Source organism: Paramormyrops kingsleyae, chromosome 1 (assembly GCF_048594095.1).
Source record: "Paramormyrops kingsleyae isolate MSU_618 chromosome 1, PKINGS_0.4, whole genome shotgun sequence".
NCBI classification, from domain to species: domain Eukaryota; kingdom Metazoa; phylum Chordata; class Actinopteri; order Osteoglossiformes; family Mormyridae; genus Paramormyrops; species Paramormyrops kingsleyae.
In genome coordinates, this window is record NC_132797.1 from 22427668 (window position 1) to 22455056 (window position 27389).

The following is a 27389-nucleotide window of genomic DNA, read 5'->3' on the forward strand; positions in this document are numbered from 1 at the left end:
TAATCAATATAATGGGCTTAAAGTATAAGACCAAGAGCTCACTGTGAAAGTCCCCCAAGCGTATTTAGCTTAAGCATAGCATGAGTTACGCGTTGACTGAGGTTGCCGGTGAGCCCACACTAACCATTAAGACGACACCCCTGCTGCGGTACGCAAGCACAGCCAAGCCAATCGGTGTGGATATCCTTAGCAAATCTGGATAATACTTCCAATTGCTCGGAGTAGCACACGAGAATGCTATTAAAAAACCACTGAAATGTAATCATGCAGATGTTCCCTCTTGTGAATGGTGTGCAGAAATGCAGCTTTGAAGGGTATCAGGTTAGCTACTGAGGTGGGATACATTGTTACACCATTTATCCCCCGCTCTTGTATCTTTATATAATTCAACAATTAAAATCTAGCTTTAACTCCACTTACTTAATAAATACAATATTAATACCCAAATATGGGTACAAATCGACTGAGAAGCCTCTGCTCTAAATTCTTCTATGAATTCAATGACAAAATTACATAGAAATCATTCTAGAATTAATTTCACACAAGATATCGAATACTCCCACCACATCAACACAATCAATCCCTCATCATACAGCAATATTATTCAAAACAAATGTTGCTTTCATTTTATTTTTCATACAACAATTTTAAAATAAATTATTTACATTCACTTTTTAAATCTTAATAAAGCTAGGGAAAGTGCCACAGGTAAATGCTCCATATGCTATGGTGTTGTGTCAAGTTAGTCTGGATTTCTTCAGCACGGAGGAGTCTCCGGAGGCTTTGCGTTTACGTGACAGGATGGATGTGCTGCCCCCCACTGAACTCTGCAGGTACTGCACAGCTTGAGGCAGGTAGTACGCCTCCATCGGTGGTGAAGGCTCCTAAAGTCACAGTAACATAAGAGAAAGACTACCGTAAAAATGACAGCAGCACATAGACTGGGGGTTAAGGAAAATGTACCCTGAGGTGGTGATGGCATTCAGTGCTCTGAATTCATTCAAAATTGTATAAAGACTAGGGCTGTAATGATACACATTGTTCATTGTGTACCGTTTGGTATGCACAATGAAACATACACTACTTGACATGGACACAACCTAAATTCGGAAGCGGATGACCATACTCCGTAGTAGAAAACACAGAATTTCGGTGGGATTTAATTCATTGATTGCCAAGTGTTATTTTTGAGTTTTTATTTTAGTATTTTTATTTTTACAATGTACAAATCAGTCTTAGACACATAGTCACCATGACTTTTGTTTGGTTTTCAACTGTTTCTAACCATATTTGCAGTTTTAATAATTATTTAAAACCAAATTATGTTTTCCCTGCTGCACTGAACTTGCACTGAACCTGCAAAAATCAAAACTAAGGTTTGTACCAAAATGTGAATGTTGCATAGAAGACAGCATTTTACACTCTAAATGAAAAGACTGAATGGCAGAGAGAACAATGCTTTTTCAAGTGAATGTCAGTAAAAAGACGGCAGAAATATGTTACAAAAAAAGATACAACCCCATACCCGGCATGTCCTGCACTGACCTGCATAAGGTAGTCAGCGATGTACTCCGGCCTTAGGCACCGTGTCCCCTGTGCTGTGGCTTCTACCACATCCACGCGGAAGTCGGCTGGCTTGAGCCTGCTGAAGTCCGCAAAGAGGTGCGTGGTGTCCTTATACAGGGCTGGTGAGGGGCTCGGCAGGACCTTCAGACAGGTGACAGGGGCATTTAGTCTGAGCAAGATGAGGCGATCAGCACATCCGGTGGGACACTACTGTCTGACATTCACCTTCGCACTGCCGGACTGCAAGAGACGCCGGAAGCCAGCTTCCCTGGCCTGGTCAATGTTCAGCATTACGGTCCAGCCGCTGAACGCTCCCTGTGGGAAGGGGGGGGGGGGGTCTTTTGGGTCAACTGCTTTGTATTTGAATTGTCAGGCTGACTCAGACATTTCTATTATCTTATTTTATTTATATAGATATTTTAATTCAAGTTATTTTTCTTTTATATTTCACTTTGCATTATGTATTTCCTTTTGGACACAATCCAGGAAGAAGGAAGAAAAAGCATTTCGCTACAACGATGTTCAGAGTAAATTTATGTAGTACAAACCTTAGTAGATATCACAGTTGCACTGTATGTTATTTTTGTAAGTGTTATGCCAATCAGGGTGTAAGCAAGCCCTGTGCCCCTTGCCGTCTGGGATAGGCCAAAGCCTCCCCCCCACCACCACCACCCTGAGCAGTTAGAAGATGGATAGACAGTTATGTCATGAGATGCAGAACACAAGCCTGAACACTGATCAGAGTTCAGACTGCCGTCGCGCAGTATAGATCACGCGCAGGCTTCTATGCTGTACCTGTTGGTCCTGACGACCTTGAAGGGTCTTCCTCCACCTCATGGCAGCCAAAGCTAGCCGACGCTGCTGGGATGTGATGGTGGGCAGGGCGTCCAAAATAGAGCTGCTGCCCCACTCGTACTGCTCCTCCTGGGACACATTATACGGGCAACGTTAGTGGGGGGTGGCATCAGACAGTGTCATGATGACAGGAAGGAACTCTGACGGCACCACGGTGATGCCCTACCTCGATGAAGTGGCTGACGGCACGGCATGCCTCCAGGTACGAGCGGTGCAGGATCCACTTGCCGGCCGCCATGGCAGCCAAGTATTTTTCGTTGCGCAACGGCTGGCCCACGATGATGTGGGAGCAGCTGGGGTCGAAACACTGCTTGTCTAAGACGACGCCCCCTGCAGGCAGCCACAATGAGTCAGAATATCGCAGGGCCTCTGCATTACTACAGACAGACTGGTGAGGTGTGGACTCACCTAACTCCTCGATCAAGTGACTGTAGTCGATGCGCTCTTGAGGGTTCAGGGATGACAGCTGGAAGCGTGGGGGCTCCACCTCTGCCTCACTTTCGTCCTCGATCTGCGAAACATGGTGTCAGCTAACAGGAATGACTGGGATTTGGTGCCGGTCGCAGTGCTGGGAGTGAGTGAGTGTGAGGCTACCTGAGTCTCCTCTTTAGCCTGGGGTGGAACAGAGGGTTTGGTGATGGGAAAGGCAATGCTGGGGGCCTTGGGAGTGAGGACCTGGGGCTCCATGTCTTCCCTGGGGGGTGTCAGAGGTCTCCTACCCATGTGCTCGTTGATGACGTCGCAGGCCACTAGTGGGAAGTAGAGTGATAAACAGGCAAATTAAAATCAATTTCAACTATGACACCACTCATGCATCTGAATGATGTTACAATGTTACCCTTGTAACATGACTAGAATCAAATTAAAAATCACAGCCTAGCGGTAATGTAAAAATATTTTCACATTTCATACAGCTCCATATTTGGCCAGTTAAGGTTTCACAGGAACTACTGATGGCTGAACTCCACGTCTGAATTTCTGAAGATTTGTGCAGGCTACTATTAATCATTTAAAAGTATCCTGATTTTAGTTTTGGCTTGGGTCACTTCACGTAGAATAAAAGATCTTCCATTAGGAGTAGACATCTGAATTTACTCACTGGTGAAACTAGTAAGCAAGAAGAGTGAATCACAAGAAAAATGCAAGAATATATCACGGGGGACCCTCCCACTTTACAAATTTCATCACTAAAATTTCAGAATACCGGAACAGCATTGCTTTTGAAAATCCTGTCAAAATAACATATACTGTAGTATAATGTCTAGATCTTCACAGGTACTGAGCCATACTAAGGGCTACCAGTTTGAGACGCCCTCCTAAACTTATCTAAACTTCATGTATAATAAACATGTTTTAAATGCTTTTTTAAAATATTATCATTTTCAAATCTATATAAATGCAAATGTGATTAAAGAAGAATAGCAACAGGATAAAATTCAATTTTAGACGCTGCTCACTGGTGAGTTGTGCTATTTTTAGAACAGGTCCGCGGGCGACTCATGTGGTCCTTGGGGGCATCCTGTTGCCCGCGGGCACCATGTTGGTGTCACCTAGGTAGATGTAGCCTAAACCAAAGATGGCATTTCATATATTTTATAAGGTATCATACATATATGCCTAAGCTGGCTGTCTAATCGTGGATATTTTAATTTCATGTTACAATTTCGATGGCTTTTTTTGTTGCTATTGACGTTTCTGCCCAGTTGGTAGCTAAATAAAAACGTGTTTATTTTTTGTCTCTTCATACTTTTCCTCACTCAAGACAATAGCAGCCTAAAGCTGCAGGTTTTACTGTTCACAGTTGGTTGCACATAATTGGTTACTGTGCGATGATAGGCTGGGTCTGTAGTATAATTGAGAAATTCATATTCTACTTTCTTTGGATGAATAATCTGTTATAAAAAACTGAATGCCTTTCTGACAGGAGTTTCCTCCTCCAATAAAGCCTCTGCTGGCTCACATACCCATTTCCACCAACTCGGAGTCAGTAATTGACTCCTTTTCGTGGCGTGAAAACTCCGCATAGCCATTGAGCGCCCCCTCGTGGTGAGGAAGAGGCTCTGAGTGCTGGGAGGGGCTGCCAGGCCACTGGAGGTTGTCAGCAAGTTTAGCTCGCTCCTCTCGTGCCGTGGGGTCATCCCAGACGATCTGTTCGCTTTGAGAGGGTTCTGTGTTGATGTCCATAGGTAGATGCCGGGAATGCCTGTTTGAATAGGTCAAATGAAGGTTATTTGTTTAGGGCTCATGAGGACCTCAGGGACTGTATTAAATGTGACTGTCTTAAGTTATGACCCCATGTTGTTTCTTAAATAGTCTCACATCTTTACTGGAGGAGAGCCAGCTTGCATCATGCAGTTATTTCCGTAATTCCGAATGAGAAAGATCATATTGATGTTGCTCATCAATGCTCAGTCTGATTGTGTGTGGATATGACTCATACCTAAGGGCCTCAAAGGTTCGGCTCCTGCTGGCTCTTCCGGTTGAACCCAGACTGTCAGGGGTGTTGGGGTGAGAATCTACGCCGCTAGATCCGACCCTCATCAGCCGAGAAGAGCGCCTCCCAATGGTCATCTTAGTGGCTGACATGATCTCCTGCAGCTGCCTCTGCAGGTTCTCCCTCATCTCCAGGGCCTCTTCCATTTCTGAAACAGAAATAGCAGAGGTTCATTCATCACAGGACATACACAGACTCAACTCAGCGATCTTTTTATGCCAGCACCAAAGATAACCTCTTGGTCCACAAAGTAGCCTGAATCTTTGTCAAACAGGCAAATAAAATACACACCCTGTGAACACCAGTGCTATCATTTAAAGTAAGCATACAGCCTGGAACCCCAATGCCTGGATGGTACACTAGACTACTGCAAAAGTGTATCTGGACTACCCTTATTCAGAAAGCATGTGCATTTAAAAAAAGAGTATATTTCCAGAACCAGTATTGAAGTTAAGGTACTGGTGCTCTTATAAAAAAATTCTGAACAATATCCAGCCCTAGATTAGGTTGCCAGAAAATGGTCCCGATAACGATGTGGGAAAAAAGTAACACCCTGCACAAGCCAGACCCCCATAAAAAGGCACACCTCTCTTCTGCATGTGTTCCTGGTTGTCCTGGTCTGGCTCCCCACCATCATCACACTGGATTTCAAGGGCATTATCCTCTGTGCTGGAGTGGGACTGCAGGATGGTATCAGCAAAAGTTTAAGACTAAATTGTCATTAATTGATGACTAGGTTTCTGTAAATTGAACTGGTGGGCTGTGGACTACATGTACAATCATATAAAAGACCAGCAAGGGGGATCTTCCCTGTTCTGTGACAGCAGGCTGAATTTCTCCAGCTAACAAGGACCACTTCCACTCCCAAATCTCACTCACGGCTGTTTGTACATCTAAATATTTCCTTGTCACACCCAGAAATCCAGTTAACCACACATACGGAGATATTAAGAGAAAAACATCTGCAAAAACCATTTTTTCCATAACAGTAATAAAATGTTATACGTCCTTGAATAGGAATAGCTGCAGTTGCACAGCCTGGGTGGGAGGGTGTCCTACCTTGTCTGCAAACACCTCTGTAAGGTCTTGCGGCTGGAGGTGTGGGGCAGGCGGTGACCTCAGGCTGCTCTCTGGCATCTGGCTCAGGTTCAGACTCATCTTGGGGTTGTATGTGAATGGGTACAGGGACTCTGGGACATGCTTCTGCTCATTTGCACACTGCAGAAGAGAAGCACAGGGTAACAGCCAGCTATATCTTTAAGCAATTACCCTGAAGGGCTTACTACATAAAGCAATTAAAGGGACATAGCAAAAAGAAAAACCCCTAAATACCAGCACCTCCCAGGCACCTGAACAGACACGCACCGCATGGAGCCAGTGCTCGGATACTACGTGCACGCCCCTGTCCTTCAGTGAGCGGTATTCCCGGCTGCTGTCACCGGCACGGCCTTGGTAGATGTAGTGCGTCACTGTGTCGTCACAGGACCACCTAGGGAGTAGACGAACCATGATGGAATCTAAGCTCATTGTTACTTGGGCGTGTTCAATAAGCTTTAAAACTACAAAAAATAATAATAATTTACAACCTGTAAAAAATATGTATTATGTAAGGGTGAATGAACGCCAAATAGTGCATTATATGTTTATAAATGGCTGTGGTGGCAAAGAACAGAATAACGCAAATTGTAGACCATTTCAAAACGCTAAATGCGTGGCTGGCTTGGAGTGCATTAATGCTTATACCATGGTTACCACACATTTGGTTAATGTTGGTACATAAAGACATTTTCAGATTTACAAGATGAAAAAACAACTACTGTTGTCTGACAATGATCAAACATTTTTAATTAATTTCAAAGTGTTCTACATCTTAAAGTAACGAGTTCGTTGGAATTAAAGATGGCACATCGATTTACAGTCAAACCTCGGACATTCACGAGGTTAGGTTCCAGAACCCGTTGCGAATGAGAAGGATTCGCAGATGTTTCGTAGAGTCACTAAAAATGGTAATATGTGCTTATTTCTATGGTTTAAAGCAGTGGTTTCCAACCTCTTTTGTCCTGTGACCCCATTTTGACATCACAAATTTTTTTCTAGAATTAGTTTTTCATCATGTTATACTGTGTTGCAAATACAGAGTAGCCAGATTAGTGCAAATTCACATTTTCCCTGATCACATGTACAGTATAGGTGAGCTTGTCTTCAGAAGGCTGAAGGTGATCGTGATCATTTTATTTGAACTCATATTTATTGATATTTATGAATGTGAATGAATACAGTTATTTAAGATTGTATGTAGAGCTGGGCGATATGGCCTAAAAATAAAATCTGATTTTTTCCACAATAAATCCGATTTTCGATTTTAATCGATTTTCCCTTCCTCTACTCAAAATCAAACTACAGATGACAAATAAATGGTTCAAAACAAGTTTTAACTTTAACCCTAAAGTAAAAAAACAAAATGAAGTGTAATCTGACAAGCCAAAAAAGATGCTTGTGAGATGGCAGACCACGCCATTGTAAACACTTTTAGAAACTTGTAAAAACTTTTAGCATGTTAATGAATCCTGGCTTTTCCACAGTATGTATGGGCACCATGTCTTTTGCAATATACATCACGACAGCGTTTGTTATCGCCTTCCACCGTGCCCCATTCTTATCATATGGCACACAGCTCGAAAACGTGTCAGGGATGGTTGCTTGCTTAACTTGGGATGTTTTGCTGGTGCTGCGGGTATTTTCATTTCACTGGGAGCTGCACTTCTCCCACTCTGCTGTGTGCCTCTGGCTTTAGGTGCTGGAATAAATTTGTCGTGCTGCTTCCTTTGGTTGCAACAGTTTTTAAACAGACTTTGCAACGAGAACTTGTTTGGTCTGTGTCCGACGGCGCAAAACCGAACCAATTCCATATCAAGCTCCAGCTTTTCCCCTGTCGTTGTCATATTGTTTGTGAATCTGCTACATTGTTTGGGTGCGCTGCGCTAATTTACCCGTGAAGAACGGTGCGTCGCATTAGTTCCACTTTTAACGCTTGCGTGTAAAATAAGTAATAAAATCGATTTTCATAAAAACACATCGTCCTGAACTGTAAATTTGAATTGATAAAATCGATGTATCGCCCACCTCTAATTGTATGTGGTGTTTCAATCATAATTTTTAAAAGAATAATAATTAGTTGAAAAAATATTTTCAGTAAATTTTTTTTTTTTTTTAAATCAATTAAACATTTCAGAGGACCCCATTTGAATTCCAGGCGACCCCACATGGGGTCTTGACCCCAAGGTTGAGAAATAAAAACAAATGTTTGATGTAAAAAATAGAGTACAGAATCGCCTAACGGATATTTGTCACACTAGCACATTTACAGTATAGTATATTAATGTTGCCTCTACTAATTCATAGAACAAGGCATTGGCTGCTGTTTTCTTTTGCATTCACAGTAAGGTAAAATGAGTAAATGAACGGGATTGTAAACAGAAGCCATATATGTAACCAAGGTACAATTCAATAAAATACGTAAAGGAAACATGTACTGTACGTACAGGGTACAGATAATCAATAAAAAATTTCGGAAAGACGTACAGAAATAAGTTGTAAAAATACTATGTGTGCGCTAACCACGAAAAAGGGAGAGAACAAAAATACATACACATTAAAAATATTTTATAAAAAACAGTAGAATCAAATTTTCACGGATCTGTGAATTCACGAATCACGAAGTGCAAATGCACGAGGGCTGACTGTACCACTGTGATTTCTGTGGCTGGCACTTCATGTAGGTTTATAAAAAATTAAATCAATACCCTTCTGACAAATCAGATTCAAGTATTCAGTAGTGCTGTGGCATAAAACATGACTAAATGTTAGACTAAAGCGAAAAACCCAGCATGCCAAACAGAATTCCTTATCTCCCAAAAGGGAGATGAGGCCATTGGGGCGGGCCGAACCTGAAGTCAGCGCCCAGCGAGGCAGCGATTGCGTTCAGCTCACTCTGCTTCTTGCTCAACTTCTTGGTTACGCAGATGACCACACCCACCAGAGGGCCATTATCCTTGTCCTGGACCTACACGAGGAGACAGAGCTCCTGAAACACGGTGATGAAAGAAAGACTACCCGGAAATGGTTACCAAACCTATATGCAAAACAACTTCTGGAAAAACTAGCTGACATGGAACGCAAATTGGGTTTCTATATAAATTAAGGCATAGTAGTGAGTGTGTGTGTGTATTTAAGACAGACAGACGCCACAACTATAAATACAAATTTACAAATGTTGAGATGTCCCACCTTGACTGTGTCCTTGCTCAGCTGAGGGCTGGCAGTCAGGGCAGCTATAGCCGACACACTGTTGCGAGTGCTGTTTGCCAGCGCCACTTGCAGGTTCCTTCCAATGACCTCCGACAGCGGGGTGATGGTGGACCGGCCCTGCTGGGATCCTCCCCCAGGGGTCTCCAGTGCAGCCAAGGCATCCTGTGCATGGAGCAGAGTGTAAGAGTTGCAGACTAAGGAAAGGCGTGTACACACCTAAATTATTCGATTACAATCAGCAACCTCTTACAACTTGTGCTGCCACAGCTTGATTAGACAGGACTATGCTATACTATCTCTTCTGCCTTCTAGATCAACATTTCTCAACCCAGTCGTTGGGAGCCCCTAAGACAGTCCACATTTTTGCTCCCTCCCAGCACACCTGTTCCAGGTATTTGGTGTTCTTGATTCATTGATTTGTTCCTGTTTGCTTGCTTCAGGTCATGCTAATTGAGACCAGACAGCAGACAGGGAAAGTCAGAGAGTCCTTTTACCCACAGTGTGGCCTGGATCTAGGTGCTGTGAGCAGGTCCTCCTGAGCCCTGTGCTTGGCAGGGCTGGGGGCCCTTGGGGGGCCTATGGTGTGAGGCAAAACCAGGAAAATGTGGACTGTAGGGGGGTCTCTCAAGGACTGGGCTGAGAAAAGCTGGTCTAGTTCATCAACTGGACCCAGACACCTGGCTCACAAACAAGGTCTTTGAAACGGATCATGCCTTAAAAATAATTCAGAATAGCAGAGTTGGACAAGCTGAAGCAGCACCTCACACACTGCACAGATGCTGCCCTCACCTTGACATTAAAAGAGGGTCTGAACAGGTGGTCCCTACGCAGAAAATGCGATGGTGTGTCCAGCTGCAGGGGCGACTCTTTGGGGAATTCTCGCAGGGCCTCCTGCCCCGGGGTGCTGACGTCCTTCTCCTCCTGCTGTCTTTTCTGCTCCAGTGCAGAGCGGAAGGCCTTACTCTGGAAGCGACCCAAGTCCAGAGGGGTGACTGCAGCCCCCACCTGCGGCCCCATGATGGGGATCTCAGGTGAGATTACAGCAGGCATGGCTGGCTTCTGGGAGCCACCCACAAAGCTCTCCTCCTCCCTCTCTGAGGCGACAAATGAAATAAGGCATGATAACCAAGATCAATTTTTGGCAACTATTCACAGCCTATGCAGCTAAATCGACTGCTCCAAGACTACAAGGGAAGCTCTGCTTCCTCTAAAATGTCACGAAAATTTGTCGAATACGTACTGTTGTACTTAAATTGCTATTACAAAGAGCGTGCTAGAACGGGTTCAACTTCATGGCTATTTTGTTCAGAATTATAAAATTAAAGTCACCTAATGTTTTTTTTCCATACATTACATTTCCGTGACTGCATCATCCAAAGCACCCATTACAGTGCAGCTTCACTGGACCTCAATGGCACTTCTGTTTTCAGTGCAGCAAAAGTAGAAGTTTATTGGACAAAGGATTCAAAGTGTTATTTCCAGGGAAGCTCAGCATCTCTGGGAGTGAATGACACAGCACACGGGCCAGAACACTGGGCTTCTGCATGATGATTGGAGCAACTATCAAAGTGGCTGCACCTCTTTTTGATTAACAGCATTTTGAAATCATACTTTGGCATTGGAACATTTCAAGTTCAGTCCCATGCGGATTTTCTTTTTCTAGAGATTTTCATTTGTACATGTCCTACTGTAAATAAAGACACAAACAGTGTTCTTGAGTTTACCCCTTGTTTCGTTAGCATGGCTTGTTCCTTAGTTCGCTTGTTAATTTAACATTAGGTCATTGGGGGGGAATAGCCAGCTTCCCCTTTTTGAAAGACCCCCTGCCGCCATAGAACTACTTAATAGCTGGCAAATAGAGTCAGCAAAGCACTATTCATCCAAACTGCCCAGTTTCCTGTCTGAGAAATCAAACAGCCCTTATAGTATGATCTATGTCCAACACTCTACCTGCTGCTCTCCAATGAACACGAACACCACCTGAAACTGAACATCAAAACTAATCTAGTCTACCACAGCAAGCTAAACAATACAATAAATTACCATTTTTTTCCAGTAAACAGGTGTCACAGAAACCAGACAGACTAAACACAAGCTAATTCATATAAAGTAACTTCTTAGACAGTAACACATACTACAGAGTCACAAAAACAGCTACAGCCCTAAATGACACACAAACCCCCTTCAGCAGATTAAGTGACGACAGGTAAAATGAGTGTTTCACTGTCCCCCCTGCCGCTGACCTGGAGAAGGTGGCCGGTCCACAAGGAACCTGCTCTCATCTGTGCGACGCCCCATCTTCGCCGACGCCAGCACCCATGCCATGGTCACGGCTGGAAGGCCCCACTTCTGGGCTGCCTGGTACTTGGTGCCCTCTGGGGTACTCAGCACCAGGTGGGTACTGGCCAGCATGCCTTTCTTTTGATTTGCCGCCCGCACAAAATAGTCCTGGACACTGTGGACAGAGCAGCAGAGAACACTGTAAGCAGTTATGTGGCTGGAGTGTGTCAGTGATATGTTTAGCCAATGAACACCTTGTCCTTCAATGGTAAGGACTGAAAGAACCAAAGTATCAAAACTATACAGTGCAGTTTTGATAAATGTATGACTAAAGATGCAGAGAGGGGCATGGTTTGAGCACTTGCCTGGCTCCCAGGTGTCTAGCCAGTTCTATGAGGGACTCACGCTCCGCCCCCGTGAACTGGCTGACGGAGAGCACACAGCCCCTGAGGGGGGTGCGATTTTCCACCACAGCCAGCGGCATGAACATCGGATGGGAGCTCAAGTCCAGAAGGCACTGCTGCTCGACACACATGGCCTGCACACAACAGACACTGTAAGGGAACTGAAAAACATTGCTGTGGCAGATGATGGAGCTGTACAATTCATTGTGATTTACACAGTGTAAGATTATTAAGGCTGTCACTATCAATAACCGAGTAATCTACCGATTAACCTGACAATTCATCAAGTAATGTTTATACAAAATATACACACTGTAAGTGGCACAAGTCAGGAACCAACCAACCACTGTAGGGTACACACACAGTTACACAAGTGATCAATTCAGGCACTCCAGTTCATTTAAGGTACATGTTTTTGGATAGGGGAAGGAACCCAGAGGATCCAGCAAAGACCCACGCACACACGGGATGAACATGCAGACTCCACACACAAAGCAGCAGTGTGTGGCAACAGTGATACCCACTGTGCCACACCGCCGCTAGACTTGGATGACAGGCGATGTTAAAATAAACATGGCATTCATGTACATGCAATTGTTACATTACAAGGATGCGTGTCTGCTGGGTTCAAACCATCAATAAGTTGCACCAAAACATTTTTACTCAATAATAGGAAACAAAATTTAGCAAGCTTTGCAATTTTAATAATTCTTTTTCAACATTAGATGAAAAAGAAGATCTGGTCACAAAAAGACATTCATCTTCCACTGTATGGAAATATTTTGTATTCCAGAGAGACAATACAGCAAAACCAAGTGATTTGGTGGCTCTGCTTTTTGTCTGTGACATTACCAATTTTATAGACAAATATTGCAATGTGAACTTTTCCCAATATGGTTCAGCCCTACTCAGAACACGGAATACGTTTACAAAAATTATTATATGGCAATCATATATATCATATATATCATGCAAGACTGTCTAAGGCACAGGGCTAACCTTCGTTTTAGCAGAAATTAGTGGCGATATTTAAAGTCTGCTTTGCAATACTGACAGATGACTGCGTTTTCGTTCACTTTTAACGTGAAGTGCTTCCAAAAACTGATGGTTTTACTTTTTATTTGAACCTTCATTCACTATGTGCCATCATCCTTCTACCACATTGGTTAGTACCCGAGAAGGAAAATTATAAATTGTTGCTTTTCAATAATTGAGTTTAATTTAGGGCTGCAACAACTAATCGATTTAATCGATTATTAAAATAGTTGCCAACTAATTTAATAATCGATTAGTTGGGTCTACGTTATTATACACATAAGTACAGTGGGTTCTTAATTTGGGAGCAGTAAGCTAACCAAAGCCGCGGTGGCAGTAAAGTACCATTAAGCTGGATGCCGACCGCCATAAAAGAAAAAAGGTGACGAGAACCAATGGCATGCCTTGAGTAGCTTACGTGATGAATTCTGGGAGAATTGAAAAAAACATTTAAAAAATGGAGGCGGCGGACAGAGCAGAGTCTTGTCTTAATCCTGCCAGAATTTAACGATAATTAGCTGAAATAAGGTCTGAGAGACACTGATGTATTATGTGACGTTGTGGAGTTTTTGGATTATTTTATGCAATTATTCAGATTGCTTAACACAAATCCTTCATTCAGTGGTGTAGTGGAGGGTAAATGCACATAAACGCCATTTACGCACCTTTTAAATTTACAAAACAGCGTTTACTCACCTTTTTTAAGATCACTAATGTTCAGGATATAAATAGTTACCCAACGTTTTTACTGCTGTGCATATAGTTTACCCACCTTAAATTTCTTGTTACCACTACACCACTGCTTCATTTCTTCACGATAGAAATTTATAGTAATATCAAATGTTGTAGTAAGACCAGTTTTTGAAGGTCTCGATCTTGTCTTTAAATCAGCCGTATTTGTACTCCTTCTTGTCATGGACTTGGGATACTAATAATTTCAAGTGCAACCAATGGCGTTACTGCCAGCCGCGTTACCCGCTCCGTCCCTTCACACACGCACATGTGTTTAAATGAACTCAGGGGAAGTCGTGGTTGTCAACACAATCAGCTATTATATGGCTACAAATGTGGCTACATACACCACAACGTGTTTACCCTACCATTCTATTAGGGGGGCGCCCCAAGTTAATTTTATTTTCTATATAGCGCCAGATCACAAGAGAAGTCATTTAAGGCTACCTTTCCTATAGAACAGGTTTATATCTTGTCCTTTTATTAAACAAACTAAATAGCCTTATGTTATTAATCTTAAATACAATTCTTCACTGAAGTATACTGAAACAACCGGACACTTTTTAAAACGAAATTTGTCACCAGCCATTCACGGGTTTTTCGTTACCAATCGTCTTATTTGCGTCGCTCAGTCACTAAAGTCTATGGCGTTTCACGAGAGTGCAAGTCGGCACATTTTTAGCGTAAAATGTGGAAAAGGCCTTTTCTCTGCAATAAACGTTTCCTTTGTTTGTCCGTAATAAATGCAGACACTCCCTTGCGTGCTCTCTCCCTCTGTCACATATGTGTATCAACATTAGTCTGTGCTTTTACATTAAAACTGGAGTACCATGCTGGTTGCACTTCATAAAACAATATTTTGTGTATTTCATTATATTGATTCAGCTGCTACAAATTTTTTATTTTTTTTTATACTCTTAATGTACCATACATTTGTTTTTTTATGTGAGTTGCTGGAAACAACCTTTGTACAAAGACAGGCTGGGTTATTAAAAATAGCTGGAAATCGAATTGATTTTTGCCCCCCCCCATTAATCGAAAAAGTAATCGACTGATTAATCGATTATCAAAATAATCATTAGTTACAGACCTAGTTTAATTGTGACGGCTCTACACATATTTAGGAAAACAAATCAACAAAACTAAAATAGCCCTGAATAGACAAAAAGGTTAACAAGCAGCACTGCAACCATGCAACAAACTACATTTTTCCTGCCCAGCTTCCATAGGATCAGGCAATGTTCTAGTTAATTGCCCCTAGCGGACAGTATTTCTGCACATCTCACCAGCCAGGTATCCGTGGCAACGTCCCCCACGGTGGCCTCCACCTCGCAGCCCAGCAGCGGCACAATGGCGTAGTCTGCCACGGCACGCGTGTGGCTCGCTAGGACCCGGCCCGCATTCTCTGTCACCAGCAGCGAGAGATGGGCCTCTGCCTCAGAGCCAAAGCCCACGAGCAGGAAGCGTTTCCCCGAGAACAAGCCACCCTCTAGGTGCCGAAGGGTAGAGTCTTGCCCTGGTACCAACTCTGGGTTCAAAGGTTCCGGATCTAGTGGATCTGGGACTAAAGTACTCCATCTTCTGGTAGATTGAGCAACTTGAGGAATTTCAACTAGAAAGTGGACAAAAATAAGAGAAAACAGATTTATTAAGGCTACAACAGCAAATCAGACATAACAGCTATGTATTTACAATCCATCTCATCGTGACATGACATCCTGAAGGCAGGGCTCCTGACTGCTGGATTCCTGACTGCAGTTCCCGAACTGGCTGTTAGGTGGCACTCATGCCTGAATCAGTCCCTCTCAGCAAAATACAAAACACATCCTGTTCTGCCAGTGTAATGGGCAGGAAATGTGGCCTGAACCAGAAAAAGCATTAATTATGATAATAAATATTTAAGATGCAGCTACTGTACAAGGGCTACAATCTGCCTTCAAGAAGATAAATGGTCTGATCGAGATCAGAGAGCAGACGGGAAAGTCAAAGGGTCCTCTTACCCACAGTGTGGTCCGGATTCAGGTACTGGGAGAGCAGGTCCTCCTCAGCCCTGTGTCTGGCAGGGCTGGGGGCCGGGGGGTCCGCGGGGGGCTTACGGTGTGAGGCAGACCTGGCCGGGGCCGGCATCAGCACTGACGCAGGGGTAGGTGGCAGGCAGGCAGCGTGCAAGTAGCCCTCTTCAGGGAGCAGGCAGCCTTTAGAGAAACTGTCCAGCAGCCACTGCACCGTCACCACATGGGGGCTGTTAGGGGAAAGGTGAAGCTGCTGGGATCATAGCGACAGTGTACCAGCGAATACAAAGAGGTCAGCACTCATGCTGAATCAGCACCGAGAGACTTAAGATTTATAACCAAACATTCAAAAACGATATTCAGCAACATTAAAAGTAGAGGGACTATGACTGTGCTTCTCAGTTAATCTGTAAAATGTGTGTATGTCTTAGAAAAGAGCATGATGGAATATGAGACAACAAGCATTCTAATGTACTTGAGTAAATGGTAAAAAGAGCGCCACTTTCCAATTTTACTTTAAATTCTTTTTCAGTTACACTGTCATACTAGCACAGAGACTGAGAGCCACAAAAACAGAAATGGGTCTTTTCCACTCACCGGTGGATAGCCTTCGATACATAGCTGATGAGGTCCTGGTCAGGCTCCCCCATGACGACGTGGCTGAGATCCTCACTGGGCTGGTTGAAGCGTAGTCCCCCCGCACTGTTGACCAGACGCCGCAGCTTTTCCATTTTCTTACCCGATACTCCACACAGGAACACCTACGAAATCACAGAGACTCTAAATACTTACAGCACACCCATAACAGGCCGGGTACTATTGAACATCATTAAACACAGGAAATGCAGGTGGGGCAGACAGATCAGGGAGCCAAAAAGCCTATCTATGAATCACTAAATAAAGCACTTTGAGCAGAGCCCATCAAGAGACCCGAACTGACCTTGCAGCCATCCAGAAGGTCATCTGCAGGACAGACCGTGATGTCCAGTGTGTCCAAGGGGTCGGGTGTCTCCAGACGACTGCCCAATGCCGTGGTGAGTACCGAGTCATTCACAGACATGTGGCTGATGTTTGAGATTTGGCTCACACCCAACAGATCTGATGGTCCTGCGGGACAAAAGCACTTAGAGGCAAGCAAGAGAATATGGAGAGATCACCAGCATCACCTTGCTGCCCCACATACAAAGATGACAGAGTTGCCCTGTTCAGGACTGACAGTCAACACGGCACATTACTTTCTTTAGTTTCCCCTCACTCAAAATTCTATCACACACACAGCTTGCACACAGCTTGCACAACCCAACATCGAAGTGGGTGTGACACACGCTCTAAGCCAGTGGTCAGCAACCCAACTGAAAACTGAAGTCACTTTCGGAATTTCTTTTTAAATATTTGAAAATTCCTTACAAATTACACCATTCTACTCTGAAAGTTTGACAGTTTGAAAATATTGACTTTATTTTCCTGGCATAGGTGTTGGCAGGTAGCCAGCAGCTCCAAACAATTTGCAATAAATCTATAATTATTGAACACTAATCCTTTTTTGCGATGCACTGGCATCCCATCCAGAAGGTACCGCAGCCTTGGGCTCTGTGCCGCCTGGAACAGGTTCCAACCCCGACTAGAATCAGCATTCAGAAGATTGATCGATAAATGGATGAACTGGTATTTTTATCCCTTAGGTAAGAAAAAGTGAGAACAGACACACCCTCATCATTTAGGCTAATATATACTTGTGCAATTTTTTGGTCGCTACTTCTTCTGATTGTACAACCAACCGCATGACAGCTTTTTCCCATTTTAGTTGTGTTTTTGGTAGCATTCAATCTGAGTGCTAATGCTGCCACTCAGTCTATTTGCCACTCAGTGGGTGTGAGTTCAGTGACTTCTGCCTGCTGAGACATCATGAGCATACCCTTCGCAGTAGGAGGATGAATTGCATGAATGAATGAATTGTAAGTCGCTAGCCTGGGCTGTTTGCGCACCTGCTACAGCTTGTAATATACAAGGGAAGTGTAGTGCTTTTAGTGATGGTGGCGGAGAGACCTGAACGTTTAAAATTATAATTACATTTCACTAGAGTCGATGCTGACAGTGCCCAAGTAACCAGTCTTTTTGCACGTAAGGAAAACATAAGCAACCTGTTGAAACATCTAGTGAAAGTCCATCACATGCATACAGAAGAATGCAGTTTGACTGTCTGGCTCGTAGTTCGTCTGTCGCTGCCCCACGTATGTTATGTATACTAGCGGCCTGGAGCCCACACACGGTGTTAACTAAATTATACGAATATGGATTACGAGCAACCATTAGCTGGCTGATGGTTAATAATAATTCAGCGTGTACTAATGTGTGGGTATTTCTTACATTGTCTTACAAAGTTAGGAAAACAGTATTTAAGCCTGATGTTTCCGTAAACATAAATAATCTCAGTCTCCTCCCCACAGTGAGACATACAGCATATTAGTTAAACACTGGTATTGGATCGGTATTCGGGACTGGCGATACCTAAAATTCAAGTATTGGTTTTGGAAGTGAAAAGTCGGATCGGTGCACCACTAGATGAAACTTTATACACAAAAGGGAAAGCAAGAGAGAGAATGAAGTCACTAATACTGCTATGGTCAGGCAGGTGGTACTGCTGTATTATGTCCCGAACCAGCAGACTCCAGGGCAGTTCCTTCCATCAGACCATCAGAATGCTGAACTCCAGTCAATGAACCCATTCTGTCAGCCATAGCCATTCTTACATTCATATGGATTTTTTTTTACTTGTACACTTATCACACAGCTGCATATTGCTATTTTTGCAATGTTGTATTTTTGCCTGTTATATGTATAAATGCCTTTACATAATTTTGGAATGTATGGGGTATCCCTTTAAACTTGTTTAAGCGGAACCTCCCAAGCAATCGGCATCGGTGTCAGTTTTTTAAATAATTAGCCAGAAATTTCCTTATTGGTGCATCACTACAAAGTAGGCCTCAGTACTCACTTTCTTTGCGCTTGTCTGAGGTGGGGGTTGAAGTCTGGGGCTTGCCGGGCTGCTTGGCTGTGGGCTCCACGCGATACCGGCTCTCGTCCTGGCAGAAGCCTTTCTCGATGCTTTCAAACAGCCAGTGCAGCGACACACAGTAGACATTCCACTTGAGCGCGCATTCGTACTTCTGTCCTGGAAGCACAAACATAACGTCCTCATGTTGCCCATCACAACAGTCCCAATCTTTTTTGGTACACCGATCTGATCCATTTCATATTTAAAAAGATTGGATTGGAACTTGGAATTGGGAGATATAAATCTGGTTAAATTATAAAATAATAATTAATACACATACACACACACACACAAAGTAGGCATCAGCGCAAAGTCTCGGGATTCTGCAATATTCTTTCTTATGTTTTTTGTATTAAACACTCTGCTGCTACTTCCTCTCGAAAGGATGGCTTAGCAAACATTGCAAGTAGCCGCTGGGCTACACTGAGTTTCCAATTTAAAGAATTTTCATGCATCTAATATCTCGTCAGTTTCTAGTTACAAGCCATGTGCCTCAGGCTTACCGCAGAGTACGATAGAACCACACAATCGGTGCAACTGATGTAAATTAGCTGGATATTGCAAATATAACAGCCTCCAGACTTCTGGGAAGGCTTTCCACAAGGGTTGTGTGCGTTTGTGGTAGGTTTTGGTGTTGGACATGAAGGTCTCCATTTAATCTCCATTAATCATCCCAAAGATGTTTGATGGGATTGAGATCAGGGCTCTGTGTGAGCCAGGCCAGTCAAATTCTTCCACACCAAACTCACCCAACCATGTCTTTATGGATCTTGCTTTGTGCACAGTCATGCTGGAACAGAAAACGGCCTTCCCCAAACTGTTTCCATCAAGTTGGAAACAGAATGGTCCAAAATGTCTTGGTATGCTGAACCATTAAGTGTTCCCTTCACTGAAACTAGGGGCCCAGCCCAAATCCTGAAAAACATCCCCATGTCAATATCTCTCCTCCACCAAACATTACAGCTGGCACAATACAGTCAGGCAGGTAACGTTCTCCTTGCATCCATGAGACTGCCAGACAGAGGTGTGATTCATAATTCCACAGAACACATTTCTACTGCTCCAGAGTCCAGTGGTGGCATGCTTTACACCACTCCATCCGATGCTTGGCATTGTGCTTGGTGATGCGAGGCTTGCATGCAGCTGCTCGGCAATGGAAGCCCATTCCATGAATCTTCCGGCACACAGCCTTGGTGCTGGGGTTAATGCAGGGGTGGCCAATCTTATCCGCAAAGGGCCGGTGTGTATGCAGGTTTTTGGGGTAACCTTTCGGTCAGCTGTTCAAACCCAGGTGTCAGGACTATTCATTCAGTCCTCTAATTAGTGACCTAATTAGGCAGTTGCAGTGAAAACCCGTGTACACACCGGCCCTTTGCGGATAAGATTGCCCACCCCTGGGTTATTGCCAAAGGAAGTTTGGAACTCTGCTGTCATTGAGTCAACAGAGCGTTGACAACTTTTGTGCAGTATGCGCCTCAGTACTCAGCGACCTCACTCTGTTACGTTACATGACGCATACAGGTCATGGAATATCTAGCACAGAAGAAATTTCACAAACTGACTTAATGCAAAGGTGCCATCCTGTGACAGTACCATACTTGAATTCACTGAGCTCTTCAAAATGACCCCTTCTTTCACAAATGTTTGTAAATCTGACTGCATGGCTGGGTGCTTGATTTTATACACCTGACACAAAGGGACTGAACGAAACACCTGAATTGAATGACTGGGAGTTGTCCCCCAATAACTTAGTCCGTGTAGTGTAGATCGAGCTTTGGACTGGCTTGTGGTAGCTGATATTGGGATAGGCCGATCTACATTATTTCAGTTCAAGTGCAATTCCGATAACTGCTGAAACGGATAGGCTCCGATAAAAGAGCTCTATTTACTTCAATATTTGTTATACGTGTTCTCATACTTTATATATTAATATTTTAAACTAGTAAATACAGATGAAAAAATGTATGCCAAAAAAAATCTTTAATTAGGCAATAGAAACATACATAATGTACTGTTCCACCTCATTTTTACATCTCGTTTTAAGCATTTTTGAGGCATTTGCAGTTCAATTTGAATCTGAAAAGAGAGTATACTCAAATGGCGAATGCTTAAAATGCTCCACAAGTTCTCCCATTGGCAACAGCATCACATTTTCTTACGACAGCAGCCCCTTGTGTATCACAAGCTGTAGCGAGTATGCAAAACAGCCCAAGCTAGCGACTCCCGAATCATCCATTGCTTTTTTCATATTACTTGCAATGTCTTGAACAATTGTTTGCACTTTAATGGGATTTTCTACTAAACGCTACTTCTGCCTCTCAAAACTTTGTTTTTAAAAAGATTGCAAATCGCTGTGCTACTAGTTGTGTTAAAAGCATAAAATGCTCCCAGATCATCAGCCTCTTATCTGATGTTCCTACGCTCCTGAGTAGCAAAAAAACTGAATGCAGTGTTAGCATTCAGCTTGAATGTCACAAAAAACACAACTAAAATGGGAAAGAGCTGTCGTGCGATTTAATGTAAATAGATTTAACATGAAGCTATCTTTTTACAGAGTGTCAAAATTTAAATAAGTATTGGATGTGGATCGGTCATGTATAGCCAATACCCAATCCGTCAAATACACTCACCTAAAGGATTATTAGAAACACCATACTAATACGGTGTTTGACCCCCTTTCGCCTTCAGAACTGCCTTAATTCTACGTGGCATTGATTCAACAAGGTGCTGAAAGCATTCTTTAGAAATGTTGGCCCAAATTGATAGGATAGCATCTTGCAGTTGATGGAGATTTGTGGGATGCACATCCAGGGCACAAAGCTCCCGTTCCACCACATCCCAAAGATGCTCTATTGGGTTGAGATCTGGTGACTGTGGGGGCCATTTTAGTACAGTGAACTCATTGTCATGTTCAAGAAACCAATTTGAAATGATTCGAGCTTTGTGACATGGTGCATTATCCTGCTGGAAGTAGCCATCAGAGGATGGGTACATGGTGGTCATAAAGGGATGGACATGGTCAGAAACAATGCTCAGGTAGGCCGTGGCATTTAAACGATGCCCAATTGGCACTAAGGGGCCTAAAGTGTGCCAAGAAAACATCCCCCACACCATTACACCACCACCACCAGCCTGCACAGTGGTAACAAGGCATGATGGATCCATGTTCTCATTCTGTTTACACCAAATTCTGACTCTACCATTTAAATGTCTCAACAGAAATCGAGACTCATCAGACCAGGCAACATTTTTCCAGTCTTCAACTGTCCAATTTTGGTGTGCTCATGCAAATTGTAGCCTCTTTTTTCTATTTGTAGTGGAGATGAGTGGTACCCGGTGGGGTCTTCTGCTGTTGTAGCCCATACGCCTCAAGGTTGTGCGTGTTGTGGCTTCACAAATGCTTTGCTGCATACCTCGGTTGTAACGAGAGGTTATTTCAGTCAAAGTTGCTCTTCTATCAGCTTGAATCAGTCGGCCCATTCTCCTCTGACCTCTAGCATCAGCAAGGCATTTTCGCCCACAGGACTGCCGCATACTGGATGTTTTTCCCTTTGCACACCATTCTTTGTAAACCCTAGAAATGGTTGTGCGTGAAAATCCCAGTAACTGAGCAGATTGTGAAATATTCAGACCGTCCCGTCTGGCACCAACAACCATGCCACGCTCAAAATTGCTTAAATCACCTCTCTTTCCCATTCTGACATTCAGTTTGGAGTTCAGGAGATTGTCTTGACCAGGACCACACCCCTAAATGCATTGAAGCAACTGCCATGTGATTGGTTGATTAGATAATTGCATTAATGAGAAATTGAACAGGTGTTCCTAATAATCCTTTAGGTGAGTGTAGATCTGGATGGGCGCCGATAATGATTCCATTTGGATTGCTGCATCTCTAGCTGATACCAATCAAGTACAAAAAGAAATGCCTCCATTGACCCTGATTCCGATCTTTGATATTGGCTCAGGACATCAATGGATGGAAGGAGCTTCACCAGAACTCTTAATACAGTTCCAATTCAGTTTCAGCTGTCACTAAACATTAAGTAAAAAGCAACATTTCCATAACCATGCTAATGCACACAAGGGCAACGGAGACACAGTAAATTGTCCAGCAAATCATGTACTTATGTTTTAGGACTGTGCAAGGTAGCTGGAATACCCATGGGAATCCCACATAAACGGAAACATGCAAACTCAGTCATCATCCTGCTGGCCCAGGGATTCAAACCAGCAACTTTTTGATCACAGCCACAGAGTCATAGCCTACTGAGCCAAACACCCCCCTCCCAAATAACTTATGTTCGGATCAAGTTGAGGGTCATATCATAGCGTTCTAATCTGGAGCCTCATGAGCTACTGTTGTGTCCCAAGATCCTTTAAATTCAAATTCTGCATTTGGTCATTTTTTTGCATGGCCCATTCTGATGAACAAGCAAGCAGTGCAAACTCTCTGCATTAACACAGGGTGAGCTCCAATGAGGCGATATGGCAGATGGGGATGTACCTTTGGGCTCGCTGACAATGAGGTGTGTGCACTCGTTCATCTTGAGCTGCCCACTGTACTGCGCCCCATGCTGATTGCAGAGGCGCTGCACCTCCTTGCGCTCGGCACTGGACAGCCCCGTCACACAGACGGTACAGCCGCGCAACACTGGGCACGCGTACTGCTCCAGAGGCAACTCCGAATGGTGGAGCAAACTGCAGGAGACAACCGGCAATAGTAGTTACTCTACACGCACTTCACCTTTCCATCACCACAGTCAACTTCCCAGTTTAATGTACTAATTAATCAATACAAGACCACAATGCAAAGCAGTGCAACTACCAGTACAAAAACAGAGTAGAAATGTGGAGATGGGGGTTAAGGGCCAACAGCGGCACCAGTCGGCCATCTTCAGGATTTGCAACCCGCAAACTTTCGATCAAGGGCGTAGAGTTCTAACCCGCTAAGCCAAAGACTACCCCCATGTGCTCATGCAACTAATTGCTGAAGGAACCTAAACTTGCATACAGCGATTAGGTTACCTGTCCTGAGACCTCTCCCAGCACGTCTTCACCCAGGTAGGCAGTAGAATGGGTTTACCAAGGCTGGCAGCCACAAGGTACTTCTTGCTGCCCACCTCTCCGGCCACCAGGTGTGTCACGGACACATTGAGGTCGCGGTAAACTCGGCCGCCCATCAGTTGCACCAGCTCCATCACTTCTGTCTGAGGAGAAAGAACACGCCCATCTGTGCACTGAAAGTGGCATGTTACACCTCCAATCCAGGAAAGGAGCCACTATTAACTCATGCCATTCAGGCTCACACTAGTTCCTGGACACGATAAGGTACACTTTTGTGGTGCATTTTTATTTGTTTGCCAGATACTTTTATCCAATGCGACATAGCGGTCAGGCAATCACTGGAGCAATTGGGGGTTAAGGGCCTTGCTCTAGGGATAAATAATGACATCACTCTGCCAACGATGAGACCTGAACTGGCAACCTCTCTCTTACAGTGTCCTACCCCTCTGAGCCACACCACTCCCAAAATTACCCATTAAATGTAATCAAAAATGACAAGCTCAGACCTAATAGTTTTGATTTAAAAGGACTCAATGATCTGATTCATAGGATTGACAGTCTAGTAATTAACCAATATGTACAAACTATACAAAACAAGCTCCAGCATCTGCAAGGACTGACATCTTTGGTTTAATCATTCTGTCAGGGTACTGCCAATCATGACGATACAGAAGCTTACAGATGTAGCCAACTCAAAAGATAAAGAACACACTTTAAAACATTCCCCCATTCAAACTCTAAGATTCAAAAAATCAGTCTGAATAAAACTGGCAATAAAATTTAAATTAGTGAATGACAGGCAGCCATAATGACATAATAAAGGATAACAATTACTGAATGTTTTTCACTGGCACAAAATATAGATTTGAAAAGAGAAACAACTGTCTAGGGGCAACAGAGCAGCAGAGCGTGCCAGTGTGGGACAGAGTAGGTGTGACTGCTCACCCGTGCAGCCTTGTCCAGGCTAGTGCACGAGACAGTGACGTCGGCCATCGCCATGTTGTAGATGGGCTGCTCGGCCTTGGGTACGCATCGCTGCCGCTGGAGACAGAAGAGCACTACCAGGGGGCTCACCACGCGGCATGCCAGCTGAAGATGAAGGAGCCATGAGAACCGGTCAGTAGGACTGCAAACCACATTTTAAATTCTCAAACTCCATGACAGAGAGCAAATGTGGGCAGGGTATCATGATGCAAGTTTCACCCCAGTGACGACAAAACAAAACTACCCGTTTCCTGCTTTTTGCTCTGTTCTTGCAAGAAGACTTATCTTATGTAAATGGAATGACCCTTTCTCTCTAACATATAGATATTGTGCAGAATTTGAGAATATAAAATATGTTAATGGGTCTGCTCTGAGATTCATTTACATTTCACAACCATATTTAATTTCTGTAGGAGATATAGAAACTGGGAAAACGGACTCAATATACATTATACTCCCCTTATATGTTGCTTATACACCCATACATTATACACCCATTATGTGTGCTTACATATGTATTTCTGGCTACTGTGGCTGTTCTTATTTGTTCTTATGTTGAGGGGTGAAGTATAAGCAGGGACACTGACCTTTCTGCAGTGGTGGAAGGCCGGGCTGGAGAAGCTGCTGAACACGTACAGAGATTTATCGTTGTGGCTCAGCTGCAGGGCTTCCTGTTCACTGATGGTCTGGAGGTATTTCTCAGACTGGAGCTCCAGGACAGCCTTACATAAAATAGTTACAGTTTGATAAAACATACACACACCACACAAAATTCTGCTTGTATTTATCAACTGAAAAAAGGCTCAAAAATAGAATGAGGGAATTCCAGGCAAAGTTCTGTTTGATGTAACAATCATAATGCTGATGAAATGTACAATGAATATGTGAATTTTGATAATTCATCTATATTCAACACAAGAGGTTACATTAAAAGATATACAAACTGACTCAATGATACTAAGCATTTTGTTTACCATTCTAAATGTCACATTCATAATGCTGGTATTGCCCAATGAGTAATGGGAGTTTGGTTTCATTTTTATAAAGAAGCTCAGTGAGCATGATACATAAAAACAGTATGGGCCGGTTTGTGTCTGTAAAGCCCAGCAAAGTGATAGCGGTTACCTCGTAGGCCTGGGACGCCAACTCGGACCGCTGCTCCCCAGCCTCTACAAACTTCACGATGAACCCCACGCCGCCCCCGTTTGACATCTTCTAGTCTGAACTGATGAAACGTTTTAACAAACATAAGACGAGCGTCAACATGGAAAGCGTTTGATAAATGACTAAGTACTGGCTAACTACAGCTTTCATCATTGCACTGTTGATTACTAATACACACAGATACAAGTACATGAGAGATAGATATTGACATAGGCAGCTAACTTTAATCCGTTATTACTACCTATTCGTCTAGACTAACATATCTAACCTAGAAATTGATATACTGAGGTTATTCTAACGACTCGCTATATGTACCAACTGACTTTTAATACAGAAAAACACGAACATGTCGTATTCCAACTAGGTACGTTGAACATCTTACTAGTCAAAGGTCCTTATTTTACAGAACTTCACATTTTTGAAAACTTACCCCTTTTAAGCTCAGATTGTTGAACGTCCCAGCCTTTGTCAGAGCCCGTCGTCGGCTCGCGCTGACTCCCGCGGGCTGCACGTAAACAGCAAGCTAAATACTTAAACTACACACCCTACCGAAACCGCGAACCGTTTCTTCACATAAAACATCGGCAGCGCTGTACATGGAAGCCCACTTTTCTGAGGTGAAAATTCGACTCATATCAGCAACACTTACTACTGCCAATTGGCGCCAAAAGCACACTAGTGATAGCGGAAGTGATCTTGACACGCGCAGGAAGCGGGCGTATAGAGCGTGCGTTTCGTGGATCGCCATTGGGCTGCTCTTTCACGTGATCAGTACTGTACACCCTGAACCGTACGACCTGTGGGGTTTAATTTGAGATGCACGTTTTTTTGTTGCCATTCTGAACGAGAGTGACCAGACCTTATTTTCCCAAATGATATTTAAATTAAAAGGATACCGCCAATATATATATGGCAACACAGGCACAAATGCAGAAACAGCTGCATCCAAAGAAGAGCTTTCCGGTGTTTTACATTAGATTTAGATGGACTATAATTATCACAGGGGGAAATTATTTTATGGCTAATATGCAAGTACTGGTACCTTTTCACTCCATGGGGAGCAGTGTATCATTACATAATAAAGGAAAATGGTTATAAAAACATGCAAATAAAAACTTTAGTTTATTAGGTTCCTTGATAGATTGAGGTCATGGTGAATGGGATTAATGAATCAAAGTGCTCGTATGTACATTTTAAGTAGTTGATGGATTTTTAGTAGTTAAGCCTGAGTGGTAAAACTATATACCCAATCAATATTTCTTTATTTAAAAGAGGGAGGTCTTTAGGTACTCTGAATGCCATAGCCATATACACGATTACTTAATAATTATCTAAATCGGCTACAGTTGCAGCTGATGAGCTACTCCGCTGAACTGGAATCTTACTCCTACTATCAGTAAGTAATTGGAAATAAAGTATGTGCGTTTCTGGGAGCG

General features: G+C 43.4%; 1 protein-coding gene across 1 annotated transcript; it reads right to left on the reverse strand.

Moving 5' to 3' along the window:
* Positions 1–598: 598 nt before the first annotated feature.
* On the reverse strand, positions 599–26657 carry topbp1 (DNA topoisomerase II binding protein 1). The gene is made up of 28 exons (XM_023832802.2): positions 26384–26657; positions 25915–26014; positions 25377–25511; positions 24751–24894; positions 23767–23948; positions 23246–23439; positions 18682–18858; positions 16627–16793; positions 16284–16447; positions 15675–15916; positions 14961–15286; positions 11869–12041; positions 11467–11678; positions 10013–10317; positions 9203–9385; positions 8863–8978; positions 6281–6404; positions 5975–6133; positions 5502–5595; positions 4862–5063; positions 4386–4624; positions 3016–3170; positions 2830–2932; positions 2588–2751; positions 2362–2490; positions 1792–1881; positions 1546–1707; positions 599–884 (listed from the first exon to the last, which is right to left on the reverse strand). The coding sequence occupies exons 2-28, from the start codon at positions 25999–26001 to the stop codon at positions 738–740; spliced, it is 4575 nt and encodes a 1524-aa protein (XP_023688570.2). The 5' UTR covers positions 26002–26014; positions 26384–26657; the 3' UTR covers positions 599–737.
* Between the last annotated feature and the right edge of the window lie 732 nt (positions 26658–27389).